The following is a 27,917-nucleotide window of genomic DNA, read 5'->3' on the forward strand; positions in this document are numbered from 1 at the left end:
AGAGGTAACTAGAAAATATCATATGGAAAATGATAAAATATACATCCAAGTAACTCTGAATCAAAGAAAAAAAGCTCAATGAATATTAGAAAATATTTTGAGCTGAGCTATAATGATATCGCAACTTACCAATATTTGTGGGGGGCAGCTAAAGCCATGCTTGAAGGTAAATTTATAGAATTAAATACAAGTAACTAAAAATAAAAGGCTAAAGCAATGATCTAAACATTTATCTCAAGTTAGACAAGAAAATTAATCTGAAAGAAAAGAGACAAAGAGCAGAAATTAATGAAATAAATATTATACAATATGGAGTATCGACAAGGCAAAATTTTTTATAACTGATAACATTGATCAACATCTGTATTAAAAACAAGATCATATAAATTATTAATATTGGTAATGAAAAGACAACTATATACCGTATTGACATTGAAGGAATAATAAGAGTATATTATGAGCAAAGTACACATTAAATCATGAAATTTAAGTAAAATGAAAAAATTTCTATAGACATGAAAATTTAATATAATATGGTATTATTAAGATTAAAATTTTAGATGAAATGGAGAAATTTCTAGACACAAAAAATTAACAAAACCAACAGAAAATGATGCAGAAAATATGAATGATGAATTTCAGAAATTAAAATAATAGTTATAAACCTTTCCATTGTCCCACAAAGTAAATTTTAAAATCAAATGGTTTAATGGTACACTCTACCAAATATTTAAAAAAGAACCAGTGTAAATCTTATTTATAAGTACATCAAAAATTAAGAATTAAAAATACCCCAATGTAACCTTTATATCAAACATGATAAATTCAGTATAAAACAGAAGAGTAAGAAGCCAATAATGATCCAAGTCATATAATTTGAATATTATGAAATTGTTAATATTTAACAATTTTAAACTAGAAAAATTACAAAATTTTATGTGGTTCAACATATATATTAGCAAACCAAACCAGTTATTTGAGGCAGTCTGGGATCAGGACAAACTTGATTGGATGAACATGTCCTTCAATCTAGCTGCCTAACAGAATAAAGGGAAAACCCTTTGGTAACACCATTTGGAACTTACATATTTCTAAATACATGATGCCTGACATTTAGTACATTATTACTAGGGATATGCAGAAACAAGACCTTAGAACAACAACCAAAAAAAAAAAAAAACCCAAGAGAAAAAAAACAAACATTAGAATCTGATCCACAGGGCACCCACATGTTGAAGTTAGCAGACAAAGACTTTAAAGTAATTATGATTAATACGTTAAAGAAAAGAGTGGGAAAATATGTCTCAAATAGATGAGCCGATTAAAAATGCAATGAAGAAATGGGATTTTAAAAGAATTAAGTAGAATTAAAACCTCATATGAAATTTAAAACTCAAGGATGGGGTAAGAGTCAATTAATTGAGTACAAGAGAAGATTACAAAGATAAGTAAATATAAAGTATCCAAACCAAAGTACAGAGAGAAAAAGAATGCAAAAACACATAATAGAATGTAAAAAACATGAGAGGTGAATTATAAGGTTAAGATGAGTATAGTTGTAATTGCAGAAGGGAAGAATAAGAGAATGTGGAAAATGTGGTATGTTCGTTTGGCTTCTTTTAACTCAGTATCATTATTTTTATATTCATCCATGTTATCTTGTGTATTAGTAGTTTATTCCTTTTAATACTGAATAGTATTACTATTGTATGTATATATTACAGCTTCTCTATTCACCTGTTGATGGACATTTGGTTTATTTCTACTTTTTAACTATGACAAATAAAACATAAATATTTTATTATGTACATCTTTGTATAAAATTTAAAGGCAACAATAAACAATACTTTAGAGCCTTCAGAGAAAGGATGGTTCTTCTGTTGCCTTTAAATTTTATATAAAGACTTACATACCCCTTTATTCTTCCTCTTAATTTTTGGTAATCTTTGATTATTTTACTATTAGTATAGTTTTCCCTCTTTAGAATGACATCTAATTGAACTCATACAGTGAATAGACTTTTCATACTGTTTCTTTCACTGATAGATACACATATAAAGTTTTTTCATGTCTTTTCATGGCTTCACAACTCATTTCCTTTTGTCACTAAATAACATTATGGATGTGCCGCCATTTGTTTATTCATTCACCTATTGTAGAACATCTTGGTTGTTCTGGTTGTGGCAATTATGAATAAAGCTGCCACAAAGATCCATGTGTAAGTTTTTGTGTAGACATAAATTTTCAAATCAGTTAGGTACTTGTCTAGGAGTGCAATTGCTAGATTGTATGGTAAGTTTCGTAAGTAGCTACCAAACTGTTTTTCAAAGTGGCTGTACCACCAGCAATAAGAGATTTCTTTTTCCTCCACATCCTCACCAGCATGTGATATTGTCAGTTCGGGAATTTTTAGCTATTCTAATAGCTGTATAATGGTATCTCATTGTTATTTAAAATTTTAATTCCTTAATGACAATTAACATCTTTTCTCATGCTTATTTACCATCTGTATAGCTTCTTTGATGAGGTATCCAGATCTTTTGCCAACTTTTTAATTGAGTACTTGTTTTCTGTTTTTAGTTTTCATATTTGGAACCAAGTCTTTTAACAGATATGTGTTTTTCAAATATTTTTCCACTCTGTGATTCATCATTCATTCTCTTAACAGTATTGGTCGCATAGAAAAAGTTTTAAATTTTAATAAATTGCAGCTTATTAAAATTTCTTTAATGGATCATACTTTTAACATTGTATCAAAAACTTGTTGCTAAACTAAGGTCACAGATTTTTATCTTATTTTGTTTTTCTAGAAATTTTATAGTATTGCATCTTATATTTTTATATTTAGGTCTATGATCCATTTTGAGTTAATTTTGTGAAGAATGACAGAGCTATGTATAGGTTTTTGTTTTTTTGTTTTTAATATATGGGCATCCATTTGTTCCAAAAAAGATTATTCTTTCTCCATTGCATTGCTTTCAGTTCCTTCTCTATAATCAGTTGACTATGTGTTTAAAAAGGCAGAGTTAGGTCAAAATAATAGGGTAGGGAAAAATATGATGCTCTCACTAATCAAAGGAAAACTAGAGTAGCTATGTTAATCACAAAGTAGATTTCAGACCAAAGAATATTACCTGGACTAAAGGGAGTCATTTTATAATTGTAAGAGGAACATTCAACTATAAGATATAAGAATGTTAAATCTTTATGTATTTAATAATGACTTTTAAAATACATGAAGCAAATACCGATAGAATTAAAAAGAAAAATAAACAAATTATTTATTTGGTGATTTCAAAAAACTCCCTCTCTCAATAATTGATTGATAGGTAGTCAGAAAATCAGCAGCAGACTTTAACAACACTATGAATCAACCTGTTCTATTTCACTTTAACAGAAAACTCCACCCAATGACAGTAGTCGCCATGTCTATGAGCTCCAGCTGAGTCCACAGATCACATTTTTCCTCACTAGTAGCCTCTTCTGAGAAACTCCAGTTTGCCCATGCCCTCTGGCAATGGCAGGCCATTTCTCCAGAACAGTTCTGGTCTTTCCACTCTTCTGAAACACTAGGAAACTTCTACAAAGCATCTCCATATTCTTATCAGAACTGGCCCACTTCTATAGATCAGAACTGGCCAACTCCTCTGTCAAATTTGTGTGCCAATGGCAGAATGCATGTATCTGGAGTAGCCATACCCTCTTCAAAGAGATGCAAATATTCACTTTGTACCGACCACTCTTTTACTCTCTACATTTTTTTTCTTAAACTAAAGCCTGGGTGCTGTTCTTTTGTACCTACTACTTCTGAACTCCACAGAGCTTATTGAGCAACTAGCCACATTCTACTATTCTAGGCAACAACAATTTATGTAAAAATTTCTCTATTTGAGCATCCGGAGTGGTTTCAGTCTTCTGATTTGACCTTCATTGATATACTTAAAAGGGGGTGGCAATATACTCAGCTGAAATACTATGATCCAAAGCATCCCTTGCAGAGAAGGGGTGACAAATGTGATGTTGGGTAGGCTGACAGGGAAGCTTTTTGAAGAGGCCTGACCTGGCTGTCAAGTGCCATTTAATTTCCCCTATTCCTCATTGTTTGTGGTTAGAAAATGAACATAAATGGCTTGAGCTATAGAAGTCATCAGTGATCATGAGATGACCTTGAGGATGAAAGCCAAATGATTCAAGATGACAAAGCAGAAAGAATAAATGTCTTCATTCTCAATGATTTAACGGAGTCACCATACTACACCTGAACTGTCCTTCAACCTCAAGTCATATAAGGAAAAAAAGCCCTGCATTCAAGAAATGCTTGGGTTATGAGACTATATTAATGGGAGAGTATTAGATTATTTCTAAAACTTTACCATTATAAATACTATAGTTAACATCTTCCAACATAACTGTTTGTCTTCAAACCTGATTCATATTCTAAGGACATTAGAGGCTATAGAATATAAACATTTTAAAGTTTTGTTGTATATTCTTCTGTGAATTGATGATTTACTAATTTGCCACCAATTTTTTTTCTGTTCAGATGTTCATTTTTTTAAATTTATGTGCAAAAGTTCTTACACATTGTATACATTAATTAACTTTTGCTACATAACAAATTATCACAAGCTCCACAGTTTAAAACAATGTACATTTATTATTTTACAGTTTCTGTAGATTAGGAATCTGAGGTTGCCTTATGTGGGTCTTCTGTTTCAGGGTCTCTCATAAGGCTCAAATTAAGATATGAACCAAGATAAAGTCTCACCTGAAGGTCTGATGGAGAAGGATCTGCTTCCAAAATCACTTACATGCTTATTGGCAGGATTTAGTTTCTTTGGGGCTGTTAAACTGGGTGGATTTACATCAATAAAGTATTGAACAACAAGCACACACATGCGCACACACATGTATACACACATGTATACACAAATATTTACATAGCACATATACACACTGTTGGGAGCCATTTCAAGGTAGTATGAAACTGCCAGTAAAGCTGGGAGTTTTGCAGAGCTGGCAAGCTGTGCAGTCTGCTGACTCGGGAGGAGGTGCACCTGGCTTGAGGGGAGAGAAACTGAAGGTTCTTTGACCATGGGAAAGAGCATGTTAAGATAGCTACAAGGTTTCAGTGATTGTATACTTAGAGGTCTTTGCTTCTTACGCACTCTGTAGGGTATAAATACGCTGTGCTAAATAAACTGGGGGCTGCTCAGTATTGACTGGGGGCCCTCCCAACTCTATCTCTTCTCTCTGTTTTTTCCTTAATCCTCACTCACCGTCTCAGGTGCTGTTCGACTTTAGCCGGCTGGCTCCAGCAATGCACATCATACAAACCTAAAATGACCTAAACTTCTATTTCCTGTGAAATAGTCTTCTGAAAATAAGATAAAACATTTTCTGAAAAGTAAAAGTTGAAGGAATCCATAGTAAGCAGATTTGTACTAAGAGCAGCACTGAAGGAATTTCTTTAGGCAGAAAGAGAGTGATCCCAGTTGAAAATATAAAAAGGCAGGAAAGAGTAAAGAACACAAGCAGAATAAATGTGTGGATAAATGATATTTACTACTCAACAACTGAAATGTATTATAAAATAAAATATGGATGCAAATAATAATGCAAAAGGTGGGAGAAGGTAAGTGAAATTCAAAAGTTCTAAAGTTCAAGTGGTATGAGAAAATGGTAAAACTAATATTTTATATTATGTTAATAAATCAATGATGAATGATGTAATTGCTAGGGTAACTACTAAATAGAAATGTAATGTAAAATAAAAAATTAATAGAAAGAAAAATAAAGTGAAAATATTTAATCCACAAGAAGTCAGGAAAAAAGAAAAATGGAACATTGTCTAAATAATATATTAACAAAAGAACCACAAATAAAATAATAAAAATTTGATTAACAAAAGAAATAGAAAAAGAAAATAAAGAGAGTAAAGAGTCATAAAACAGATGGATCAAATAGAAAATAAATAGTAAGATGATGGGTATATAGCAACTCAATGATATTAGTAATTACATTATAAATAAATGGACTAAATACTCCAAATAGAAGAATAATATTATTATAATGGTTAAAAATAAGTTCGAAATGCTTCTTCCATGAGACTCTTTCATGATAAGAATACAAAATGTTTAACACATGGATAAAGATAGCCTTTGCAAAAGGTAACCAAAAGAAAGCTAGAGTAGCTATTCTAGTATCAGACAAAATAGATCATAAGGCAAAAAGCATCAATAGAGATAAAAAAGAAACATTTTATAATGATACATAATGATAAGTATCTAGAGCAAAGATTCATAACACATATAGTTATATAACACATATACCATCTTTGTATCTGTCAAGAATGTACACCACAGTTGGATTATATGTTCTGTCTGAATGCTTGCAATGGATTGAATTTTTGTTTCCTCACAAAATTCACAAATTAAAATCCACCCTCACTCCAGTGTGATGGTATTAGGAGGTGGAGCCTTTGGGAAGCAATTAGATCATGAGAGTGGAACCCTCACAAATGGGATTAATGTCTCTATAAAAGAGACCCCAAAGCTCTCTTGCCTTAATTTCGCCATGCAAGGATACAACAAAAAGATGGCACTTTGCAACCTGGAAGAGAGCCTTCACCAGCACCCAACCATACTGGCACTCCGATCTCAGACTTTGAGCCTCCAAAACTGTGAGAAATAAATTTCTGGTGTTTATAAGCCATCTTGTCTATGGAACTTTGTTACAGCAGCCTGAGTTAAAAAAGGGAGTACCTACTTTTGTTCCCTTTGTAACCCTTGCTCTTCTTGCATGAGGCTCTTGTTAAGTTTTCGCAAGTCGTTTTGGGGTCCATGGTTTCATGTCTGCATTCCTACCCTTATTTCTCAGCCCTCTGGAGCCTGACTTTCTTTCTGCTTTCATCTGTGTGCTAACAAGGCTTTCAGCCTTTTTTGTCACTATCACCTAAGCAATGGCAATTTTGGACAGGAGGTTGGTCTGGTATTCAGTCCTCACCTTCCAGAAATAACATCCCATGACATTATACTTTGGAGATTAAGATCTACCTGACTGAGCTTGCATGATTCATCTTATTTGTGCAAAGTGGCTGCCTCACCCAGGGATTGGTCCTCCTTATCAATTTCCAGTTTTCTTCCAGCCAAACTCAGAACAAAAATATCAGTATACACTGTAAATATCATTTGAAGGGGAAAAATAATTAAGTAGAAAATATTTTTCTCTTTTGTTGGTGGTGAGAGGTTTTATCATTTTATCTCAGAGAGCAGACTACTTTTACTAGAAACTATGCTTCGCTAATTCATCTTGAGGTAGGCAAATACTGACAAGCCTGGGCTTCAGCTAGTGCCAAGATATCTGAGAAAGGTGAGAAAATAATACATCATAGACAAGGTGCAAGTAAGTTCGCTGTGTGGGACAGAGATTCAGAAAGGAAAAGAGAAGGAGATCATTACAATAGTACTATGTTGTGTCATAAGCCATGTAACACTCCTATGAACCACAAGCCATCAGTAAAACAGAGAACATTACAAACACTTGGGATATTCGATTTCTTGTGGAAATTATTAAAATCACTGAGGTCTGCTTTTTGGTAGATATGAAAGTGGCATAAGGATGAATGCTTGTTTGTAGGGACTGGAGACACATGTGACATGGATATTTTGATTCTATAAAAGTTTGAAGAGTTTTTTTGGATTCCTCCAAAATTTGGAACTAGTTAAGTTTCAAGGACACTTTACCTAGGACTTTGAGGAAAAGGAGGTACCTGAATGAGATCTGGATCACATGTAGATTCAGTAAATTTCATGTCCCGTTCTGTCATATACAGTTCTTATTTCTGAATATGCCAGAAGAGTTTTATATCCACTTTATGCTCCCAAATACCGGCTTGTGACCTCTCAGGAGCCCCCAGACTGGTAGAAGCCCCCAATCTTTGGTTAAAGGTGGAAACTCCCACTCATAGCCTCCTTTTCACCAATTAACCAACGCCCTCATGACTACTGCTCCTCAACCTTCTGTTTCATAGTTGGGATTTTAATTTCAAAGGCCAAGCTCTTTGCCCACACTTGCTGTCTCTTGAGACAGTGCCCCCATTGAGGGCCTTATCACTGTTGGAAGTGGATCAGGAGCTGAGAGAGGGAATGTTAGAGACTTTGTAGCGCTTTAGGGAGTTTGCAGTCTGTCCACCCTACTGCTTAGGCCTGGTGTGACATGCAATCTTACAAGCTTCACAATAGTCAGATGTGACTTGTGAAGCCTTACTGGGTCCCCTCACATACCACTGCTCCTCTCTTAAAGGCCTTAGTTCCCCTAAATTTAAGATGAACAGAGGGATTTGTTGACTGGTTCTGTGATATTAGGAATAAGATCAGGTCATTACAAAGAACAACTGACAATACCATCTCTCTCTCCTTGTACCTCTATTCTATTTTTTAAAAATTCCCTGCTCGATTTCTTTAATCCTGAGTTTTCCCCTGGCTCTTCCTGGAACCCTGTTTTCTTTGGAATAGGGTCTCTGCCAAGCTCTAATTTGTCTTGATAGAGACAGTACTTCTTATCTTAAACTATTGCTTCTGTCAGTTCTCCTAGAAGTTGCCCTCTGGCTGTTTATACTGCACACCAATAGCTACCAGACTGCCATGTCCTGGTAATCTAGGACTTTGTAGCCTTTAAGAGAATTGCTCCTAGATTCTGCCCTACTGCCACCAAGAATAGTGCCCATTATCTGTTCCCATGTCTTCTGGGGGTCCAAGCATGTCCTAGATTCTGCCTCTGGACCCAAGATTGTACTCTCTTGGTTCTATGCTTGCTGTATTCAAAGACTGGGACTCCCTATCAAATTATATCTTTTCCTATTTCTATTGGGATTCCTTCGTATTTTCCTATGAATTCAGGTTTCAACAGATGTCCTTCACTTTGTAAAAAAAAAAAAAAAAGGTGTGATAATCTTGCTGGTTGCTGATTACTAGACCCCAGACATTCTGATTGCATCTGGGAAGAAAAGACAAAGCTTTGGGATGGAAGGGCTCTCTCTAGAATATTATAGTGTATCAAGGCAGGAATATTATCATCTATTGAGTGACTTACCATGTATCCATCTATATTCTTTTCAAAGCTCTCTACATAGCCTGCTTCGAGGTCCATCATGACTGTAAGGTAGGATGGTAAGCTATTTTATTTTTTTCCACATTGGTAATGAGCAAATGAGGGTTTAGAAAGTGTAAGAAACTTGCTTAAAATGATGCAAGACTGTATCTGTTTGAAACAAAATTGTTTAATTTGAATGAAAAGTCCTATGAAGACATGGATTTCTTTTTATTTTGGCCATTCCCCTACCCTGCCTGCCCTCTGTTTCCTATCAGGATTGATTAAAACCAGGCAGTAGCCCAGATCAGAGAAAATGGGATTTCAGGCAGGGCCAGGGCAGAGATCCGAACTGAAGGAATCAAACAGCATATCTAAAGAATGGAACAGCGGTGCCAGGGAATGTAGATGCTATTGCCAATTATTCTATTTTCTGCTCATTAGGGTATAATCCAGGAATAACCTCGATTCTTTCCCAGGCTTTCTGTTTTTATTCTCTCTTCAGTACGAGCTTCTATTTGGCAAAGGAGTTTCTGCTATATCTCTTAAAACTCCCCATCTACAATCCCATCTTCTACACTGTTTTAGCTACAAAAAGTCTTACTTAAGACACATAATTCTGCTATATCATATCTGCAGATAGCTTGTAGAAACTATAATGCTGCCCTACCAGCTTATTAATTGTCTGTCGTATCATTGGTACCTGCTAAGGAAGGAAATGTGTTGGGAGCAGTGGGAGAGATGTAATGTGTCTCTCACTCTTCCCTCCCTTTTTCTCTCTGAATATTCAGAAATATTTCCTTTTCTAGCCCTCAGAGAACAAGAACTCAGCTGGGATAATGGAGTAGGCAAAAGAGTAACAAGGCTAGAAAATCTCTTTTTCTGACATGTCCTAGATTTAGTCATTTTGACAGCTATTTAATATCTTATAAGATATGATTGCAAGAGGAAGAACTTGCCCTTTTAAGAACGGTCTATCCTTTATGTTTGTTCAGAGTTATCATGTTTGACTGCTGTGAAGACTATGATAATCAAGTTTTTCTAGCTGATTGGTAAGCAGGACCATGGTTTTTAAGTTTCTCTTGTCCCTGATAAGTGCAAGTGGGATATCAAAACCATATCCATATTCATCTATTCATATTTAATTAACTCAGCATGAACCTTTATTCAGTGGTAAGATTTCACAAACATGAAATTTAGTTTCATTTAATATATACAATAACTGTTTGAGAACAGAATTAATATTTCTCTTTTATAAAGCCTTGCTACAGGTCATGTAGCACCCAGTAAGCAGAAGCAGGGAGGCTTATCATACAGGCCAGGGTGCCTCAATCTATTACTTCACATTAACTTCACAAGGTGTGTGGGAGGTTATTACACAGACCATGAGAGCATCAGAATTTGGTGTTCCCTCTAAGAGAGAATCAAGGAAGTCACTAAGAAAATAATTTATAATCTTATTCAGTTGTGGCAGGTTGAGCAGGCAGTTACTATAATTCAGGATCCAGATTTCAGGGAATCAGCTAAAATAGCCCTAAAGAGCAGATTAAGCAGAAGGGTTTTATGATTTCAGGGTAGGTTCCCAATTTTTGGTCAAACATCAATCTAGATGTTTCTCTAAAGATATTTTTTAAAGATTTTATAAATATTTAAATAAGTACACTTTGAGTAAAGCGGATTACCCTCAATAATGTAGCCTCATCCAATCAATTAAAAGACTTAAGAGAAAAGACTAAGGTCCCTGAAGAAGAAGAGATTCTGCCTCTGGACCCAAGATTGTAACTTTAACTCTTCCCTGGTTTCCTATACTCCTAGCAAATGCTACACAGACTTCGTGGCCCCCACAATTGCAAATGAGGTAAAATAAATCTCTCTCTATATATACACACATCCTATTGGTTTTGTTTCTCTGGAGAATCTTGACTAATACACTCCCTTAAAGAAAACTTGATTCAACCTCGTGGAAACCACCTCGCATCAAGTGGGTGTCACTAGTTGCTACTGCTTTTTCTCTCCCACAATGAACTACAAACCCAAGAAGCAGAGTCAGCATTTTGTAAGCCTCCACAATACTTCTTCAGAACTTGTATTCTCATAGCAGGTAAAAAACCATGTTTTTTTTTTTTTTTTAAATTGTTGTTGTTGTTGATGCAATCCAACTAAGATAGTACTATTTTTATGTTTCTTACTTTGTCATCTACCAACTTTCATATCACTTCTACTCATTCATTTTAGATAACAATGTCTAACTCTAGCCTATGCATTTAGGACAATAGTATCTCTCATGAAAGGTAGCTGTCAGAACTCAAGCCAATATGTATAAAATATCACTATGAGACTGATGGTAGGCACTTGATACATAGAAGTTATTAGCAATTATTATATTTCTATTCAGTGCAGGTCTTTGTATAACCATACCAGGCTCCAGTGAACATAAGGACAAGTCATCCAACACCACTGGTTTCAAAGTTCTTTGACCTTCACTCCAAAAACCTTCACCTGAACTCTTTTTTGGCCACTCATATTATAGCTGTGTTCTGCATATTATTAGCTTAAGAGGGAAGAACATTCTTTAACATTCCTTGCCCATTTACCACAAACTCATTTTATATAATTCAGCCAAGAAAAAAAAGTTTACTTAAGAAAACCATTCCTGTGATTTCCATAAAAAGAAAATTTTCTTAAACAATACTGATCTCTTACTCCACTGCTGTACTTCTCCAATCAAAAGAATCGGAAGTGTTAAGATTTCATTTTTTATGGCTGAGTAATATTCCATGTGAATCATAACTTCTTTATCTACTCATCTGTTGATAGGCATTTGCAAAGACATAGATGGATCTAAAAGTTATTATGCTGAGTGAAATAAGTCAGATGGAGAAAGATAAATACCATATAATTTCACTTATATACAGAATCTAAGGAACAAAAAGAACGAACTAATCAAAAGTAACTCACGAATATAGAGAACAATCTGGTGACGGCCAGAGGGGTGGGGGTTTGGGAGGCTGGGAGAAAGTGGTGAAGGGTTAAAGAAATACAAATTAGTAGTTGATAGATGGTCACGAAGATGGGGAGCATGACGTAGGGAATGCCTTCAGCAGTAATATAATGGCTGTGTGCAAAAGCCAGAGAAGATACAGTAATCAAGGCTATCGTTTCATAAACCATATAAATGTCTAACTAATGTACTGTATACTTGAAACTAATAATAAAATCAAAATCAAAAAAATAAAATGCTAAAAAAGAGAGAAAGTGTTATGGTTGGTTGGTGATAGCATTAGCCCACATTTATCTCAGTTTACTTGGAGATAATTTGTCAAAAGTCGGTTACCACATGGATTCAATCTCTTACTAAACTGAGACCAGAGTAAAATCCTAGGAAGTGTACTTATTTTCCAAACACCGATTTCTTTTCAGGTGGTCCCACGATGACAGGAGCGGGGAGGGTGGGTGGGCAGGAGGTGCTAACGAGCCCTTTCGGTTCTTACACTAAGCCAGCCATTTTATTGGTGATAAAGAGTTGTGATTCATTAGCATTCTTAGACCTCCACTGTCATCACCAAAAAATCAGTCTACCTATCTGAAATTTTAAAGTACAAACTATTGATTTCTGGACATACCTTTATACCTTTAGGTTTCCTCACACATTTGTCTTTTATCCAATTAAGACATAACCCTTTGTCATGATAATGAATGATGAATTGATTTAATTCCCAACAGGGACTGTTGGTGACTGTTGTCTGGAGTCCAGTGGGCTTTATGCATCAGAAGTCTCTAATAAGTCACTAGAGAAAGACTAGGAGGTCTTGGATGAATATAAGCAAGAAACTGGTCCAAGCTCCAGAAGGGGAAAATGTGTGTTTGGATGAGACCATGTTTTGCTCTGAAGCATGAATTGTGGGAGTTCCTGTGCCTACCCTCAGTGGCTGATGAGAAGTCACATCCTCACTCTGGACTCTAACTTACAAAATAGATAATCTCTCCTAACCTCTTAACCGTAATTACCAAAGAGTCAGATTCAAGTCTCTTCTCTGAGTAATTCCTTCTCTTTACCCAAACATGAAGGTTGTTTTAATTTCTTAAAGATCAGAAAGCAATGGCAATTGATGATACTTCCAACTACGGAAGAAAGAGAATTATCATAGACCAAAAAAAAAAAAAATGAAGTACCAAATTCAATTTTGTAAGATAATATTTGAGAGGGGATTTCCTTCATTCATAGTTTGGCTGATACTTAGATTACTTATGCTGCTGTTTCTACTGCTGGTAGTGACTTGCCTTGGCTTGACTTGAGTTTTCTCATTTGAATCATCCACTGTAACTGAGCTGGTTGCCAGTGCAGTTGTGCCTTGCTTCGTTCTCATGATATATCAGCAACGGTTACCAAGGGAGCATGAAGGGAGCAAGGACTTGTTCTGGGAACATGGAGGAAGCAAGGACTTGTTCAAATTTTAAATGGATTAAGCCATATACAGGTGAGTAGTCTAATCCTCTTTCAATCTTGCAGTGGCCATTCTCATGTTCCATTCTGTAATTCTTTTAAAAAATCTAATTTTCCTTACTATACTGGCTTCTGCCAAGAGAAGTGTGCTTCTGACCTGTTTAGGAAAGCTCACAGAGATAAACAATTTGAGTTTAATGGCAAATAGTTTTGGGGAAAAGCAAATGCTGAAAACAAGTTTGCCTTCTCTTTTGTCAGAGAGGTTATAGACACTGATAGAAACAGGAAATATAGGCAAGTGTGTCCGAGTTCAGGGTCAGAGCAAGGAATGCTTATTCCTCCTTAAGACAATGATTCATTCTCATTTTCCTTATGGTCAGTGTCATTTAAACTGGTCTCTCTCAGATTTAAGGTGCTGTCATCTTCAGAAATTTAAAAGGCCAAGTATCAATATGTCACAGTGTGATGATTTAGAGGCAGGCCTTTATAGATAAGATATATTCATGCTCTCTTAGTGGAGCTATATGAATGAATGTATGTACACACACACGCGTACACACACACACACATCTAATAAAAATAAGGGCATATTTCTTAGAATGACAAATCTTCTGATCAACTGACTTCCTGTGTTTCAACTATATTATTACCTAGTCTCCCAAGAGAAAATTATGTGGCGTTTGTTTGTAATACTGCCCTAGCAAGGGAGAAAATAGCTATAGCTACTCTAGTTCTCATGTCAGTAACTCTCTATCAATATATAAATAATATTTATAACTTTTCCCACTACCTTATCCAGATTCCCTTTCCTTCACATTAGAGTATTAGGGTTCTCTACAGGGTGAGGAGACCCGAATCTTCATTCCTAAAGTACCTGCGTCTTTAGTGATCTTGCCTTAATTATATTACTGTGATGTTTAATTAACATCCAATACTGAACCTGAAGTAATTAGATGTATTCAAGAGAATCCCTTGGATTCCAGGCATAGTTCTCTCTGCCTTGATAATGTCCATTTCTCTTCAATAACTATTTTGATAGATTTTTATTTGCCTGTTGATTTAGTGGCATAAGTATCTCAAATTATCCAGGTGGTGGTCTCAACTTCGTTGTCACCTGGCAAATATTGCTTTCTCTTATGAAGTTATTCATCTTTTGAGAAGACCTTTAAACTGACAGAGCTCAAAATTATGAGAATGGGAAGCAAGAGTATAATGAATGAATAATTGGGTATGATAGTAAGAGAAACTCTCCCACTTTTGTCTCTCTAGTCTTGAACCTATGCATTTTGGCAATGGAATTAAAGAGCACCATGTATAAGTCATTGATTCAAAGATGGACTGATTCTTTGGGGGTAGTTTTGCAGCCTTGCAGATGGCATTTTCTAACTAGCACTATACTTGAGTCTTCAATAGGCCATTCCAATGGTCTATAAGATGAACTGTTTTTGTGTAAAGGAATGTGTGATAAGATCTGTCAGTTCCATAAGTGAGAGCTCATTACTACACTTTTTTATGGTAAAATTATTTCCTCCACCAGAAACCATTTTGTATAGAACATCATGACAACAATAAGGCATTGTTATAAATTTGTTCTTGGTGATGCTGGGAGAAGCACTGCAGCCAAGGAAGGCAAACATATGTTCAGAATAATTATCCAATCCAGTGAGGACGAATTGCCCTTTTCTCTATGGTGGCAGAGGTCCAATATAATCAATTAGTGGGGAAAGGTTTCTCTGCTTAATGTTTAATCCCTGCCATTGACAGTTGGGCAATCAGTGGTTTCAGTAGGCAGAAACTGTGAGGAGGGAAAAACCATCTTGTTGAGCTCATGCATAGGTCACATCCCACAACCATGGCTGTTTTGTATATGATCCCATTAAACAAATACCAGGGTTGCTCCCAGAAAAGGTTGATTGATATCTACAGGATCAAGCACCTTGTCCACTTGATTATTGAGGGCTTCCTTTGCAATAGACAACTGAATGACCATGCAAATAATTCATGGATATGCTCATACTTCATGCTCATTGTGAAAGGTGCATTCACACATGAACTTTCCCAGACTGTCTGTCACTTATCTTTCTACTTTGTTCATTCCAAGATTCTGACCAGTTGGCCAATCTATCAGCTGGTATTCATGAGCCAGTGTAGATCTTTATGGTCACCTAGTGTCTCATTATCAGGCAACTAGCATCTACCAGAGCCCAGGAGCAAACTAGAAGCCGATTCTCTAGAGAAGAATAGTTATTTGTAGAAGATGGTGTGACTTGTCTTCAAATTTGTAGTTGTATTTACATGGTTGTTCTTAAAAATGAAGAACAATTTGATTTGATTTCAAAGCTCAATGTATACTAATCAAGACGGTATGCTATTACTATAAAAATACACAAATAGATCAATGAAGTAAAATAGAGAGTCCAGAAATAAAGTCAAATTTTCTGCACTCTGAAACTTGGTCAAAATCAGTTAACAATATATGCATCTATCCCTCTGACGATAGAACACTTTTGATTACTTTATAATACATCTTCAAATTAAATAGTATTAGATCTTCAACTTTTTTCTTTTAAAAAATTGTTTGGTTTTTCTGTATCCTGGACTTTTGCATATAATTTTTGAAGTATTATGTAATTTCATCAAAAATTCTGCTTGGATTTTGGGATTAAGTTTAGTTTATAGATAAATTTGAAAGTATAGTTAATAAACAATTACTCAGTCTTTCAATCTGTGATCATGATGTATCTCTTCACTCATGTGAGCCTTCTTTTATTTGTCTTAAAGATGTTTTATAATTTTTCTTATAAAATTTCTATATTTATTTTGTTAGATTTATTCCTATATGTTTAATTTTTGATGCTATAGTAAACTCTATTTTTAAATTTTAATTTTTAATTGTATTTTATAGTATCTGAAATAAAATTTATTATGTTTATTAATGTTAGTTCCTGTAGTCTTATTAAATTTATTTATCAGTGTTAGGTCTTTTTTTTTATAGATTCCATGGATTTTTCTATGCATATATTCATGTCATAGTGAATAGAATTGGCATTATTTTTCTCTTTCTTATCTTTACGCCTTTACTCTTTACTCTTGCCTTCTTGTACTGAATAGAATAAATACACTGTTAAATGGAAGCGACATTCTTGTTTTAGTCTCTATATTAAAAGAAAAGTGTTTAAGATTTCACCAGTAAGCTGTATGACATTGACTGTAGGTTTTCTGTAGATACCTAGAAGGAATCTAGGTCTTTAATAATTTCAAGAAGTTGGTCTAACAGTCTTGAAATGTTTGCCTTTCACCTTCTTTCATCTTGTTTAAGATTGAGAGAGTGTTTTTCTATTTACATTTTGAGAGTTTTATTATGTGTTGAGTTTTGTGCTGTGATTTTTTTCTGCTTTTTTTTGAAATGATCATATAATTGTTGCCCTTTATTCTGTTAATCTCGTGAATGCTCTGTTTCATTTTTTTTCTTTTTCTTCTTTTTTAAGTTCAGTTTGAATGATTTCTGTTGATCTTTCTTCAAGTTCACTGCTTCTTTTTCAGTGGTGTTCTGTCTGTTGTCAACCCATTCAAATTAACTCTGTATAGCCAATGTCATATATTCTATATTTAGTATTTCTAATTTTAAAAAATAATGTTCATATTTTTGAAGAAATTTTCTGTACATTCATACATGTCACTTTTCTAACTAGCTATTTTATTATATTTTTCATAATTGTCTTAAGGTTTTTGAGTTGTAAATCAAACATCTGAGCTATCTCTGGGTCTGCTTCTACTGACTCTTTCCTCTCTTGATAATATGTCACATTTCTTTGCTTCTTCATGTATTGTAAACTTTCATTATATGTCAGACTATGCTATGCTAATTCTAAATACTAAATGCTAATTCTAATCATAAAAATATATGTTTCTTCTTTTGTCAGGCTTCTAATGTGGGGGGACTAAAATGAATCTAATTTGTATTTGAGCTGTGTCTGGATAATTTCAGCTTTCGCCAGATTCAACATCACCACTTGCTTCAAGTGCTATTGGCATGGGATCAGGATTTTTCTTTAAAGGAGCCTGGGAACAAGATGTACAAGATATCTTTATGCCCTATAATCCATTTTTCATCTTCCTGATCTTGGAGATTGTTCTCTGCTTTAAATTTCAACTGCCAGCTTTTTGGTCTACTGGGGAATTTGTTTTGCTTTCCTGTCATAAGTCAGCCATTCTGTTTCTTAGGAGATCATTCACTTCCCTCTTTCCCTGCTTTAGTGGTTAGAAGGCAAGTGAAGTACCAAAGATGAAGGAGTCTCTAGGGAGAATGTCTCTCATATTTCCTACTTTTCCCTCAATCTTCAGAAGTTACTACCTTGTGCTCAGGGGACATACTGCATCCCTCAGAGGACTTCTCTCACCTCTTATACCTCTTATACTCTATCTCCATCCATTGGTATACTACTCTCATACACTAATTGAATTCTCATGGGAAAGAATTGGTGTTGTATACAAACTTGCTTTGTCGCAAGAGCTTCTCAATCTATCAGCTCAGCCCACATATGACTGTTTAAAGTTTTGCTTATTTTGCCTTACTACTATCTATGATAGATTTCTCCTCCTCTGGAGAGGTAAAAGGAGCTGGAAAGAGATCTCTTTTCACCTAGGAAGGTTTTATTATTTTTCTGGAATTTAGTCCTTTAGGTTTCTTTGAGTCAATTCCATAGCTTATCATCTTTCTCATTTTTAGGGTGAGAGTAATATAATAGTCTCTTATTACCTAAAAATTTGAAACAATTTTGAACTTTCATCAATATTTCAAGAAAAGGACAAAGAGCCAATATGCCCAGATGCTCCATAAAAGTTTCACTATTTGTCCCAATAAAGTTCTTTATACAAAAAAAATTAATCCAAAATTATGCATAGTATTCACTTTTCAGGTCTCTCTAGTCTTCTTAAATCTGGAAAAGTTCCTCAGTTTTTCCTTCACTTAAAAGACTTGGGCATTTTGGATTATTATACAACAGTCATTTTGTAGAACACTCATCAGTTTGGATTTGTGTGATATTTCTTCTTGATTAGACCCAGGTTAGTTATTTTAGACTGAAATACAACATAATAAACGTTGTGTTACTTTCATTGCATTATGTCTGGTGGAATAAGATGTTGATTTATCGTGTTTCTGATAGGAAATTTGATCACTTGATTAAATGTTATTTGCCATATTTCTCCATTCTAAATATATATTTTACATATGACATATATTTCCTTCATTTTCATTCATCATTTATTTGTGGGGGTATTTTTTGAGATTCTGTAAAATCTCATTTCTGTTTTTACTTTCACTTACTAGTTTTATTATTCATAATGTGACTTGTCAAATTAATTATTATTTTAATTATAATTAGTGATTTTCTTCATTTATACTTCTTTATTAGTTGGTATTCTACTGTAGGGAAATGATATCTTATCTATCTAATCTATCTATCTATCTATCTATCTATCTATCTATCTATCTATCTATCATTTTATTCAACAGATATAATCCATTACTATATCAACTACTTTGAAACTCATACTACCCTGAGTTAGTCAGTGGTAGCCCTGAATTCTGTGTCCCCATCATTCCTTTATTTTAGGCTCATCTTTGCTTTTTTCCAACTATGATTCTGGAGTCAGTTATTAATCTAAAGAACCATGGTTCCATTGAGAGTAAAGTGGTCTTTAGAGGCCAAGAACTAGGTATTAGATATATTAATGAAGTACTACTTCTCCTAGGCCTTCTTAGTGGACAAAGTTAAGAAAGAAAAGAAAGAAAAGAAGAAAGAAAGGAAGGAAGGAAGAAGAGAAAGGGAAAGAGAAAGGGAAAGGGAAAAGGGAAAGGAAAGGAAAAAAGGAAAAAATAATATGGATAAGAATAATTATATATATATATTTATATTTATATCAGCCATAGAAAGGACAATATTTGAGAAAATAGGAGATGCTGAAGTAACTCATCTTGTAGGATGACACTGAAGATTGGTCCTCTGTTGATCTAAGATGATTAGTTGGTAAAAGGCCTTAATGTATAAAACTCAACTGTGTTCAACTGTATATAGCCACTAATAGTTTTTTAAAAATTTTTACTTTGTCTTTTTCTGTTATGACTCAGTGTAGATTTGTGTTTCTATAAATTTTATTTGCATGATTCCATGTTAAACCTCAAATAAATGCTTTCTGTGAAAAAAAATTATATATATGCAGACAGACACACACATACATATATACTCTAAATGTATTTTCTACCTATATATATATATTAAGATTCATAAATTTATATCATTTACTCTAACATCAACTCAAAGCCACAGAATCTATTCTAGCTTTCTCTCTTTCCATTTTTGTAGCTCCTTTCTTAGAGTGTAAAAATCCTGGCTTTTATTATCCCATTATTTGCTATTGTTGTCAAGTTCTTGATTGATTTTAACATGAGGGTAATGATAGCCTAATAAAAAGCTATTCTGGAAGGTTGTATATTTTCTTATTATTTTGTTCCTTAAATGTTTATTTGATTAAATTTACTAGTTAAGCTATGAAGGTTGTGAGTTTTCTTTTTAACAAGATTTTAATTTGAATATAATTTCTTTAACAAATATATACTATTCATATTTCTCATTCCATGTATCAGTTTTATTTCAAAATAGTTGCCCATTTAATCTACATTATGAATTATTGGCATAAAAATTTTCACAATATTTGCTTAATTTCTGTCAGAATGCTTCCTTTTTCATAAATATCAGCAATTTGCTTTTTCACACACTCTTTTGCTGTCTTACCAAAGATTTATCAATTTTGTTAATCTTTTCAAGAAACCATCTTTGTATTTAATCGTTTTTATTTATTGTTTATTTTTTATTTCATTGATTTCTAATCTTGTCTTTAATTTCTTCCACCTTCTTAAAATATGATTTGCTTCTGTTTTTCTAGCTTCTTAAGTTAGAAGCTTAGACATCAATTTAACTCTTTTATTGTTTTTTTACATAGGCATTTAAAGCTATAATTTTCTCTTTCAGCTTCTGCTTCATCCCACATATATTGATGTGCTGTATCTTAATTTTCATTCAGTTATAATATTTTCTAATTTCTCTTCTGAGTCTTTCTTTGACACATGGGCTATGTGGTAATGTGTTGTTTAAATTTCAATTATTTAGCTATTTTCTAGAGTAAAATGAATGGTTTCTGTTTGGATTTCCTGTGTGAAGAGGACATATTCTCTAGGATTTTAATTCTTTGGAATTGATTGTGACTTGTTTTATGGTCTGGTATTTGCTCTAACTTGGTGAATGTTTCCGGTGCATTTTTAGTTTCTGTGTAAAATCTTCTATGGATACAGTGTTAATTTTTATAGGATTTAAAAAATCTTATTTGTTCTTACTGATTTTAGTTTACTTTTTCCATCATTTGCTGGAAGAGAAACATTGAAATCTGCAACTTGTGGATCTGTCTGTTTCTCTTTTTAGTTTGGTCAGTTTTCACTTCATTTCTTTTGAATCTTTTTAATTAGGAGCATATACTTTTGTGATTGCTATGTTTTCTTGTTAAGTTGTATTTTTGTCATTATAAAATGTTCCTTTCTTCCTGATAATATTTTGTCCTGAGACCTATGTTATCCAATATTAATATATTAAGATGTTAATTAATGTGCTTGCTGTTCAAATGGTATATATTATCTCAAGGTTTTACTTTTAATCTTTCTGTGCCTTTATATTTAATGTGTCCCATTTTTATCCTATTTGACAAAATGAACTGTGAAAAACATTCTCTTACATGTCTACATGGGCACATGTGAGCTTCTTGAGGTATATAACCAAATATGGCCTTAGTATGTCACAAATACATGAATTCTTAATTTAATGCTAAATTAAGAGATTATATTCCAGAATAGATGGGTTTATGGGTTTATTTTCACTCATACCTGCAGCGGATGTTAGCTCACATTGTCCCAATCCTCATCAATACTCAATATTACGCACCTTCTTTATTTTGCTCATTTGATGGGTGAGAAATTGCATCTCCTTCTATTTGCATTTACCTGATTACTAGTGAGATTATGAATTTCTTCTTATGGGTTTAGATATTTAGTTCTACCCTTTGGTGAATTTCTTATTTGTTAGGTTTTCTGTCTTTTCTATAGGCATTTTTCATGTCTCTAGGTATTACGGCCTTATTATTATTAAGCTTTGAAAATATCTTCCCAGAATGTTAGATATTTGCTAACTTTGTCTACAATGCCCTTAATTTAGCATAAGTATTTAATTTAAAGTTGTAAAACTAACTTGTTCTGTATAGTTTGTACTTTGGGAACTTTTTAAGAAATCCTTTTCACCCCAATGCCACAAAGACATTATGTTGAGTTTTTATTTATATATACTTTTTTATGGAGTGAGCCAATTTTCCTTGAGAACACATTTTTTTTTTTTTTTAGCTGCTATGTGATTCTACCTGTTTTAGTCAGGGTGTGACAGGGAACAAAAAGCAGATTTAGATAAAATTCTGAAGATAATCAAATGAAGAAAATGTTTATTCAAGACTAACTGGAATAAAGTGAACTAACAAGATCCTCAAGATCTGGCTAATGATGAGTTCTCCCTCCTCATCATTACACAACATAATGTTACCGGAGCCTGAGAGATCCAGAACCATGGGTAATGGGCCATAACATCGGTTGTAGAGAATTAGCCCATTGATTGACGTGTGGGCCAGAATGGAAAGAGAGCAGGAAGTAGATACTCTGGCCTCTTTCTCTTTCCATCTTTCAGTCTCCAGTCCATGTCTTTCATAGGCAAGGATGGAAGAGACTCCAGATGATCGACTTGGTAGAGGTCAGCTTTGCAAGCTATGGAATAAGGAAAAGCAGAGTGAGAATGAATCTGAGGATACAAATGGAGAAAGACCCATGTATACCACATACATCAAATACCACATTTAGTTTTCTTGACTCTATTCTCTTTCATTTGGATTTGTCTTTTCTTGCACCAACACCACTTGTGTGTTTGTGTATGTGTGTGCATATTTTCTTTTACTGTGGCTTTATTAATATCTGGTAGAGTGAATTTAAGAAAAGCATTTCTGTTTTTTTTTTTAGAATTATCTTAGCTATTAGTAAACATTAATTTTTTCACATAATTTTGAGATTAAACTATTCTATTGTTCCTAATATTCTGTTAGCATTGTATTAGAATTATATTGAGCCTATAAATTAATATGAAGGTAGCTTATTTTTAAAATGCTAATATTTTCCTTTCCATGAATATTATATAGTTATCCAAATATACAGGTATAAAAAATATTTTTAAAACTCCAAAGAAATCTCACACATTATTTAAATTAATTAAGCTGGAGAAAAGGAATACTATTTTAAAATTTTATTCGTATTTGTCTATTTTCTTATCACTTTCTATGTAAATTATGTAATCCAAATTTATCTATTTTTTTCCTTTATTTCTAATATTTATGCATTTATACTACACTGACATCTTTATTTTCTTATTGTGTTTGATAAAAACTTAAACTATGTGGACTTAAAAAGAAGGATTCTAAACATTTTTTCTCATTAAATATGTTTATGGAGATATCTATAGGTACCCCTTATCAAGATAAGGACGCTCCTTTTTTGTCATTTTCAAAGACTGTAACCATCATCCACAGCCTTCCCTGATAAAATATTCTTAAGACACTTATTGTAATTTATTCATCATAGAAAATTTAAATAGTTTAAATTATATGATACATAACAAACAACATTGTTTCATGCTCTATTTTCAAGGAGAGGCAAGTCAAGTTGAAACTTGTGCTTGTTTGAGAATTGTTGTTGAATCCTGATGGCAAAAATGAGTTTGAATAAAGAGTCCTACACACTGGGTGGGGTTGCTGCCTTCAGATTTCTCTTGTGAGGGGATGTACATACACCTTACGCTGGAAAAATAGGCTGTTGCATGCACACATTCATTGGGGTTTATGTGTGTTTAAGGGTGTGTGGGTAAGATAAATCCAAAATATCTAGAAGGAATCTAGGTCTTTAATAATTTCAGGAAGCTGGTCTAACAGTCTTGAAATGTTTGTCTTTGGTCTTCTTTCATCTTGTTTAAGAAAATCTTAAAGATAAAGAAAAATACTGAATAGATATAAATATTATTTACAATACTTTTGCATTAAAAAGAATAAAAATAAACTGGACAATTGTGTAACTTTAACCCAAACCAATTTAAGAAAAAAAAAAAAGCCATGTAAGTTTCATCATTAAACAAAATGAAAGAAGACCAAAGATGGGTTTCCAAGGCTGGTGGGGAAGCTTCATTATTAAGCACCCAAGCTCTTTCTGTTTTACTTGGTGCTGCATCATTTTCAGCCTATGGCTTCCATTCCAAGGTGCAAGGTATATCTGAGGTAGAGCCGTTAGTATGACATTCAGTCGGGCTCTAAGTAGAAGAAGAAAGTGTGTCTCCTGCCTTTAGGAATTAAAGAAAGTAGTCTTTAGATAAACATGTTATTAAATTTTATGGAGTTGAATTTAACATTTTCCATTGCCATTTCATTCATAGTGTAAGAAATTTGTCCATATCTAAATTTCATAAAAAGTGTATTATATAAAATGATCTAATATTTTTATAGCTTTGACTTAGCTTATACATAGCTTATAGATTTAAAATCTCCACTTCACCTATGCAGTTGTCATAGCATCATTCATAAAACAGTAGTTTTTTTCTTAGTTGATTTGCAATGCTAGATCTATTACAAATTAGGTTCCCATGTGTGTTTGGGTCTATTATTGGGATTTCTGTTGGTTGATTTATCTATCCATCTAAATCTATACTAGTATCACAAATCTTTTTAATTACAAATAAGTTTTACAGTAAGTCTTGATGTCACTTAATTCAGACTTCTCACATTATTTTTCTTCAGAAGACTCTTGGCTCTTTTGGGCTTATCACCATTTTATGTATATTTTAGAGTCATCCTATGAAAATTCATAATATAAAACAAAACAAAAACAGAAAAGTCAGAATTTTGACAGAAATTGCATTGAATCTATAGGCTGTTTTGGATAGACTTAACATTTTTATGATATTGGATTTTCCAAGCATAAAAACTTGTCTCTCTGAATTTAGAATAATAAAGTAATATTTTCAATAGATTCTTACAATAGTGTCATAATTTCATTAATAAAAAATTTGTGTTTTTGTTACATTTATTTATGAGGACTTTATGTATATGTATGTGTGTGTGTACATATATATATATATATATATATATATTTAATTCATGGAAAATGAGGGCTCTCGCTAATAGCAGAATGCCAAGGATTAATTGTGTCGGGACAGAAAAGTCATCATTTTGCATACTCAATAGTGAGGAATGAATCAAGCAAGAATCACCAATGGGTAGTAAATCTAGGGAAGGAATTTTGATGGCGAGCAGGTATTTTCATGGTCTTGAAGTGTCATGCCTCAGACTGCATATTGGTCGTAAGAGAGGAAGAAAGACAGTAATTATACAATAAGAAAATCAGGGACCAACTTGACCAGATGGTCTAAATCAACCTCATCAATGAGGGACTGATGGATAGTGGGTACCTCCAGATATAATATCATGAGAAGGGCACTACACATCATCTTCATTTTGGACATGAATCCACAGTCTGAGGACTTTATATTTTATTGCTGTTCTCAATAAATGATAGTTTTGAAAAGCTATATATGCTCTGTTGTTGATAGAAATGCAAGTAATTTTTTAGTAAAGAAACAAAATAAGCATTTTGAAAAATATAATTTTCTATATAAAAATGCAAAAGAATATGCAGCTAAATTACTATAAATAAGAGATTTTAACAAATTGAATAACAAAAACTCAGTTATCAACATTATGTTTGTGAAATTGTTTGTTGAATGTTGATATTATTTTGGGTTATATATGTAGGTTTGTTGTTAGAATATTTGTATTGTTCCTAATTTAGTTTTAACCAATGTTATCATGAAGTTTATTGTACATGTCTCTTGTGCATATGTGTATGTATTTCTGTTGATCATATACTCAAGTGTAGAATTGTTTATTTTCAACTCCAGTGGAAGATGCTAATATGCTTTCAACTACAGTAAGTAGTCTCCCCTTATCTGTGGTTTTACTTTCTGCAGTTTCGGTTACTCACAGTCAACCAAGGTCCAGAAATAAACAGCTCATAAATTTTAAATTGCATGCTGTTTTGAGTAATATGATGAAATCTCATGCCCACATGTTCCACCCCACCCAGGATATAAATTATTCCTTTGTTCAGCATTTCCATGGTGTCTATGCTGCTCATGCACTAATCACTTAGTAGCTATCAGACTGACTGTTGCAGCATCACAGTGCTTGGATCAAGGGAACCTTATTTTACTTAATAATGACTCCAGCATGCAAGAGTAGTGACGGTGGCAAAGAAAGGCATAAAGTGTATGTATAAATAGGAAAAAAAAACATAATATACATAGGATTTAGTACTATCTATGGTTTTAGGCATCCACCAGGGGTTTTCCAATGTATCTCCACAGATAAGGGGGGACTATTGTATCATCCTACCAATCCACTCTAACCAGACATGAACATGAGAATTGCCTTGTACATCACATTACACTACATCTTCATCAGAACTTGGTATTGTCAACCTTTTTTATTGTACTTATTATGGTGGGTGTGACAATATTACATTGTGGTTTTAATGTGCATTTTTCTGATTCTTAATGAGGTTCTACATCTTTTCTTATCTTTACTGCTATTTGGGTATTTTCTATGGTGGGACTGTTCAGGTGACTTGCCTACTTTTCTTTTGCCTTATCTGCCTTAAAAATAATTTATATAATTAAAATTTTAAAAATATGTATTCGGGACATCAGTCCTTCATCAGTGGAAGTTTTTGCAAATATCTACCTCAACTCTGAAGCATTGCTTTCATCTATATAACTGTTTTCAATGCCATTTTCTTTTTATTTGGTAGGTTAAATCATTTCAAGAGACATTTAACTTCTCTCTCCTTTACTACTTGATTTTATGCTATTGCATTGTAAAATACAAATCTCAAAATGGAATCACACCATTTATATTTGCATGTAAGCACTCCATATTCTAGTAGGTGAAATCTAATATTTATTTATTGACATATTTGAGATCCTTCAAGAACCACACTTTGCTTCACTGTTAAGTATATGAAACCAAATATATGTACCTTAATCCAGCTTGTTAAAACATATCTCCATATTTTAGCAGTGTCTTTTTTTCCATCTAAGATTTCTAGAGAAAGAGTCTATGCCCAAACTTATTACTTAGAATTTATTGGAGGGGGGCTGTAATTTAGGCAGCAAGAATGTGGGCAGGGGATGGATTAGAAAGTATAGCAAGATGCTTGTTTCTTCCTATTTCCTGTATTTGATCGATCCAAGTTTATCTCACAAACAGTTAATACACCTTTGCATGTAAGTTATTTTACCCAGGCCCTTTGGATAGCTACTGGGGAATCAGGATCCCACCTCCCTGGTGTGGCATTTCATTCGAATGTGGAAGTAGTGAGAGGAGCCAGAAGTTCATGGATTCAGGCTGGTCAGACCCTGCCCATATAGTGGGGTTATAGATGTTTTGCTAAAGCTGTTGTATCCCCCACAGGAGAAGGCACATGGGTGTTCCCATTAGGATATGAGAAGCAGCAGCCAGGGCTCTCCATGGAGCAAGGGGCCAAGTGAGCGTGGGGATATGCCTAGCTGGGTTCTGCACACCTTTATGCTCTTATGTGCCACCACTGCCCTTCAGAATAGTGATCTAATGAAGGTAATGAGCCACAGGAAGGAAAGAGGAAAGGAGATAGTTTCAGTGGGTCTAACACCTGTGGTTTCGTTAAGTCATTTGGTCGCACATCAAAGAGAATTTTCTGGAAAGTCATGATTTCCACATTCTCTCTCTCTCTCTCTCTCTCTCTCTCTCTCTCTCTCTCTCTCTCTCTCTCTCGTGTGTGTGTGTGTGTGTGTGTGTGTGTGTTTTACCATGATTCTAGCTGCCTGATCCCACAATCACTACTTCATTTTCCAGGTGTGATGGAGCCTTCATTTTCCAGTGTACTTGGATACTTTGTGGCCACTCTTCTCTTACAGTTCATCATAGGCACCTCAGGTAGGGATAGTTATTTCTTTTTCATGGTGTGTCACATCTATAAAGAAAGATGAGGTAAATGACGTTGAAGGAAATGAGAAAGCTTCCTCACTGATGTTCCTCAGGTTCCATCCTTTCTGTTCTACTTTTGAGGATAGAAATAAGTCTTAAAACAACTTATGGTAGGAAATGTTATTTCAGTGATTGTGTCTTTCTCAGTTCTGATTTCATGCCACAGTGCTGTAATGAT

At 33.8% G+C, this 27,917-nt stretch overlaps 1 protein-coding gene across 11 annotated transcripts in view; it reads left to right on the forward strand.

Annotated features, from left to right (window-relative positions):
• LOC107514024 (selection and upkeep of intraepithelial T-cells protein 1) overlaps window positions 1-27,917 on the forward strand; it is a 214,937-nt gene that overhangs the window by 102,558 nt on the left and 84,462 nt on the right. For 9 of the 11 annotated variants that reach the window (XR_004954919.1, XR_004954921.1, XR_004954918.1 and 6 more), the window contains one exon: window positions 27,608-27,688. Coding sequence is in view for 1 of the 11 variants with exons in the window: in XM_036233718.1 (XP_036089611.1) it covers window positions 27,608-27,688 (81 nt within the window). In the remaining 10 variants the exon portion in view is untranslated. Of the gene's footprint in view, window positions 1-5,903; window positions 9,171-12,562; window positions 13,569-27,607; window positions 27,689-27,917 lie in introns of those variants that run through there. The other 2 variants (XR_004954923.1, XR_004954917.1) reach the window with 2 other exon arrangements.

The sequence above is a fragment of the Rousettus aegyptiacus genome, unplaced genomic scaffold, assembly GCF_014176215.1.
Source record: "Rousettus aegyptiacus isolate mRouAeg1 unplaced genomic scaffold, mRouAeg1.p scaffold_m13_p_1, whole genome shotgun sequence".
NCBI lineage: Eukaryota > Metazoa > Chordata > Mammalia > Chiroptera > Pteropodidae > Rousettus > Rousettus aegyptiacus.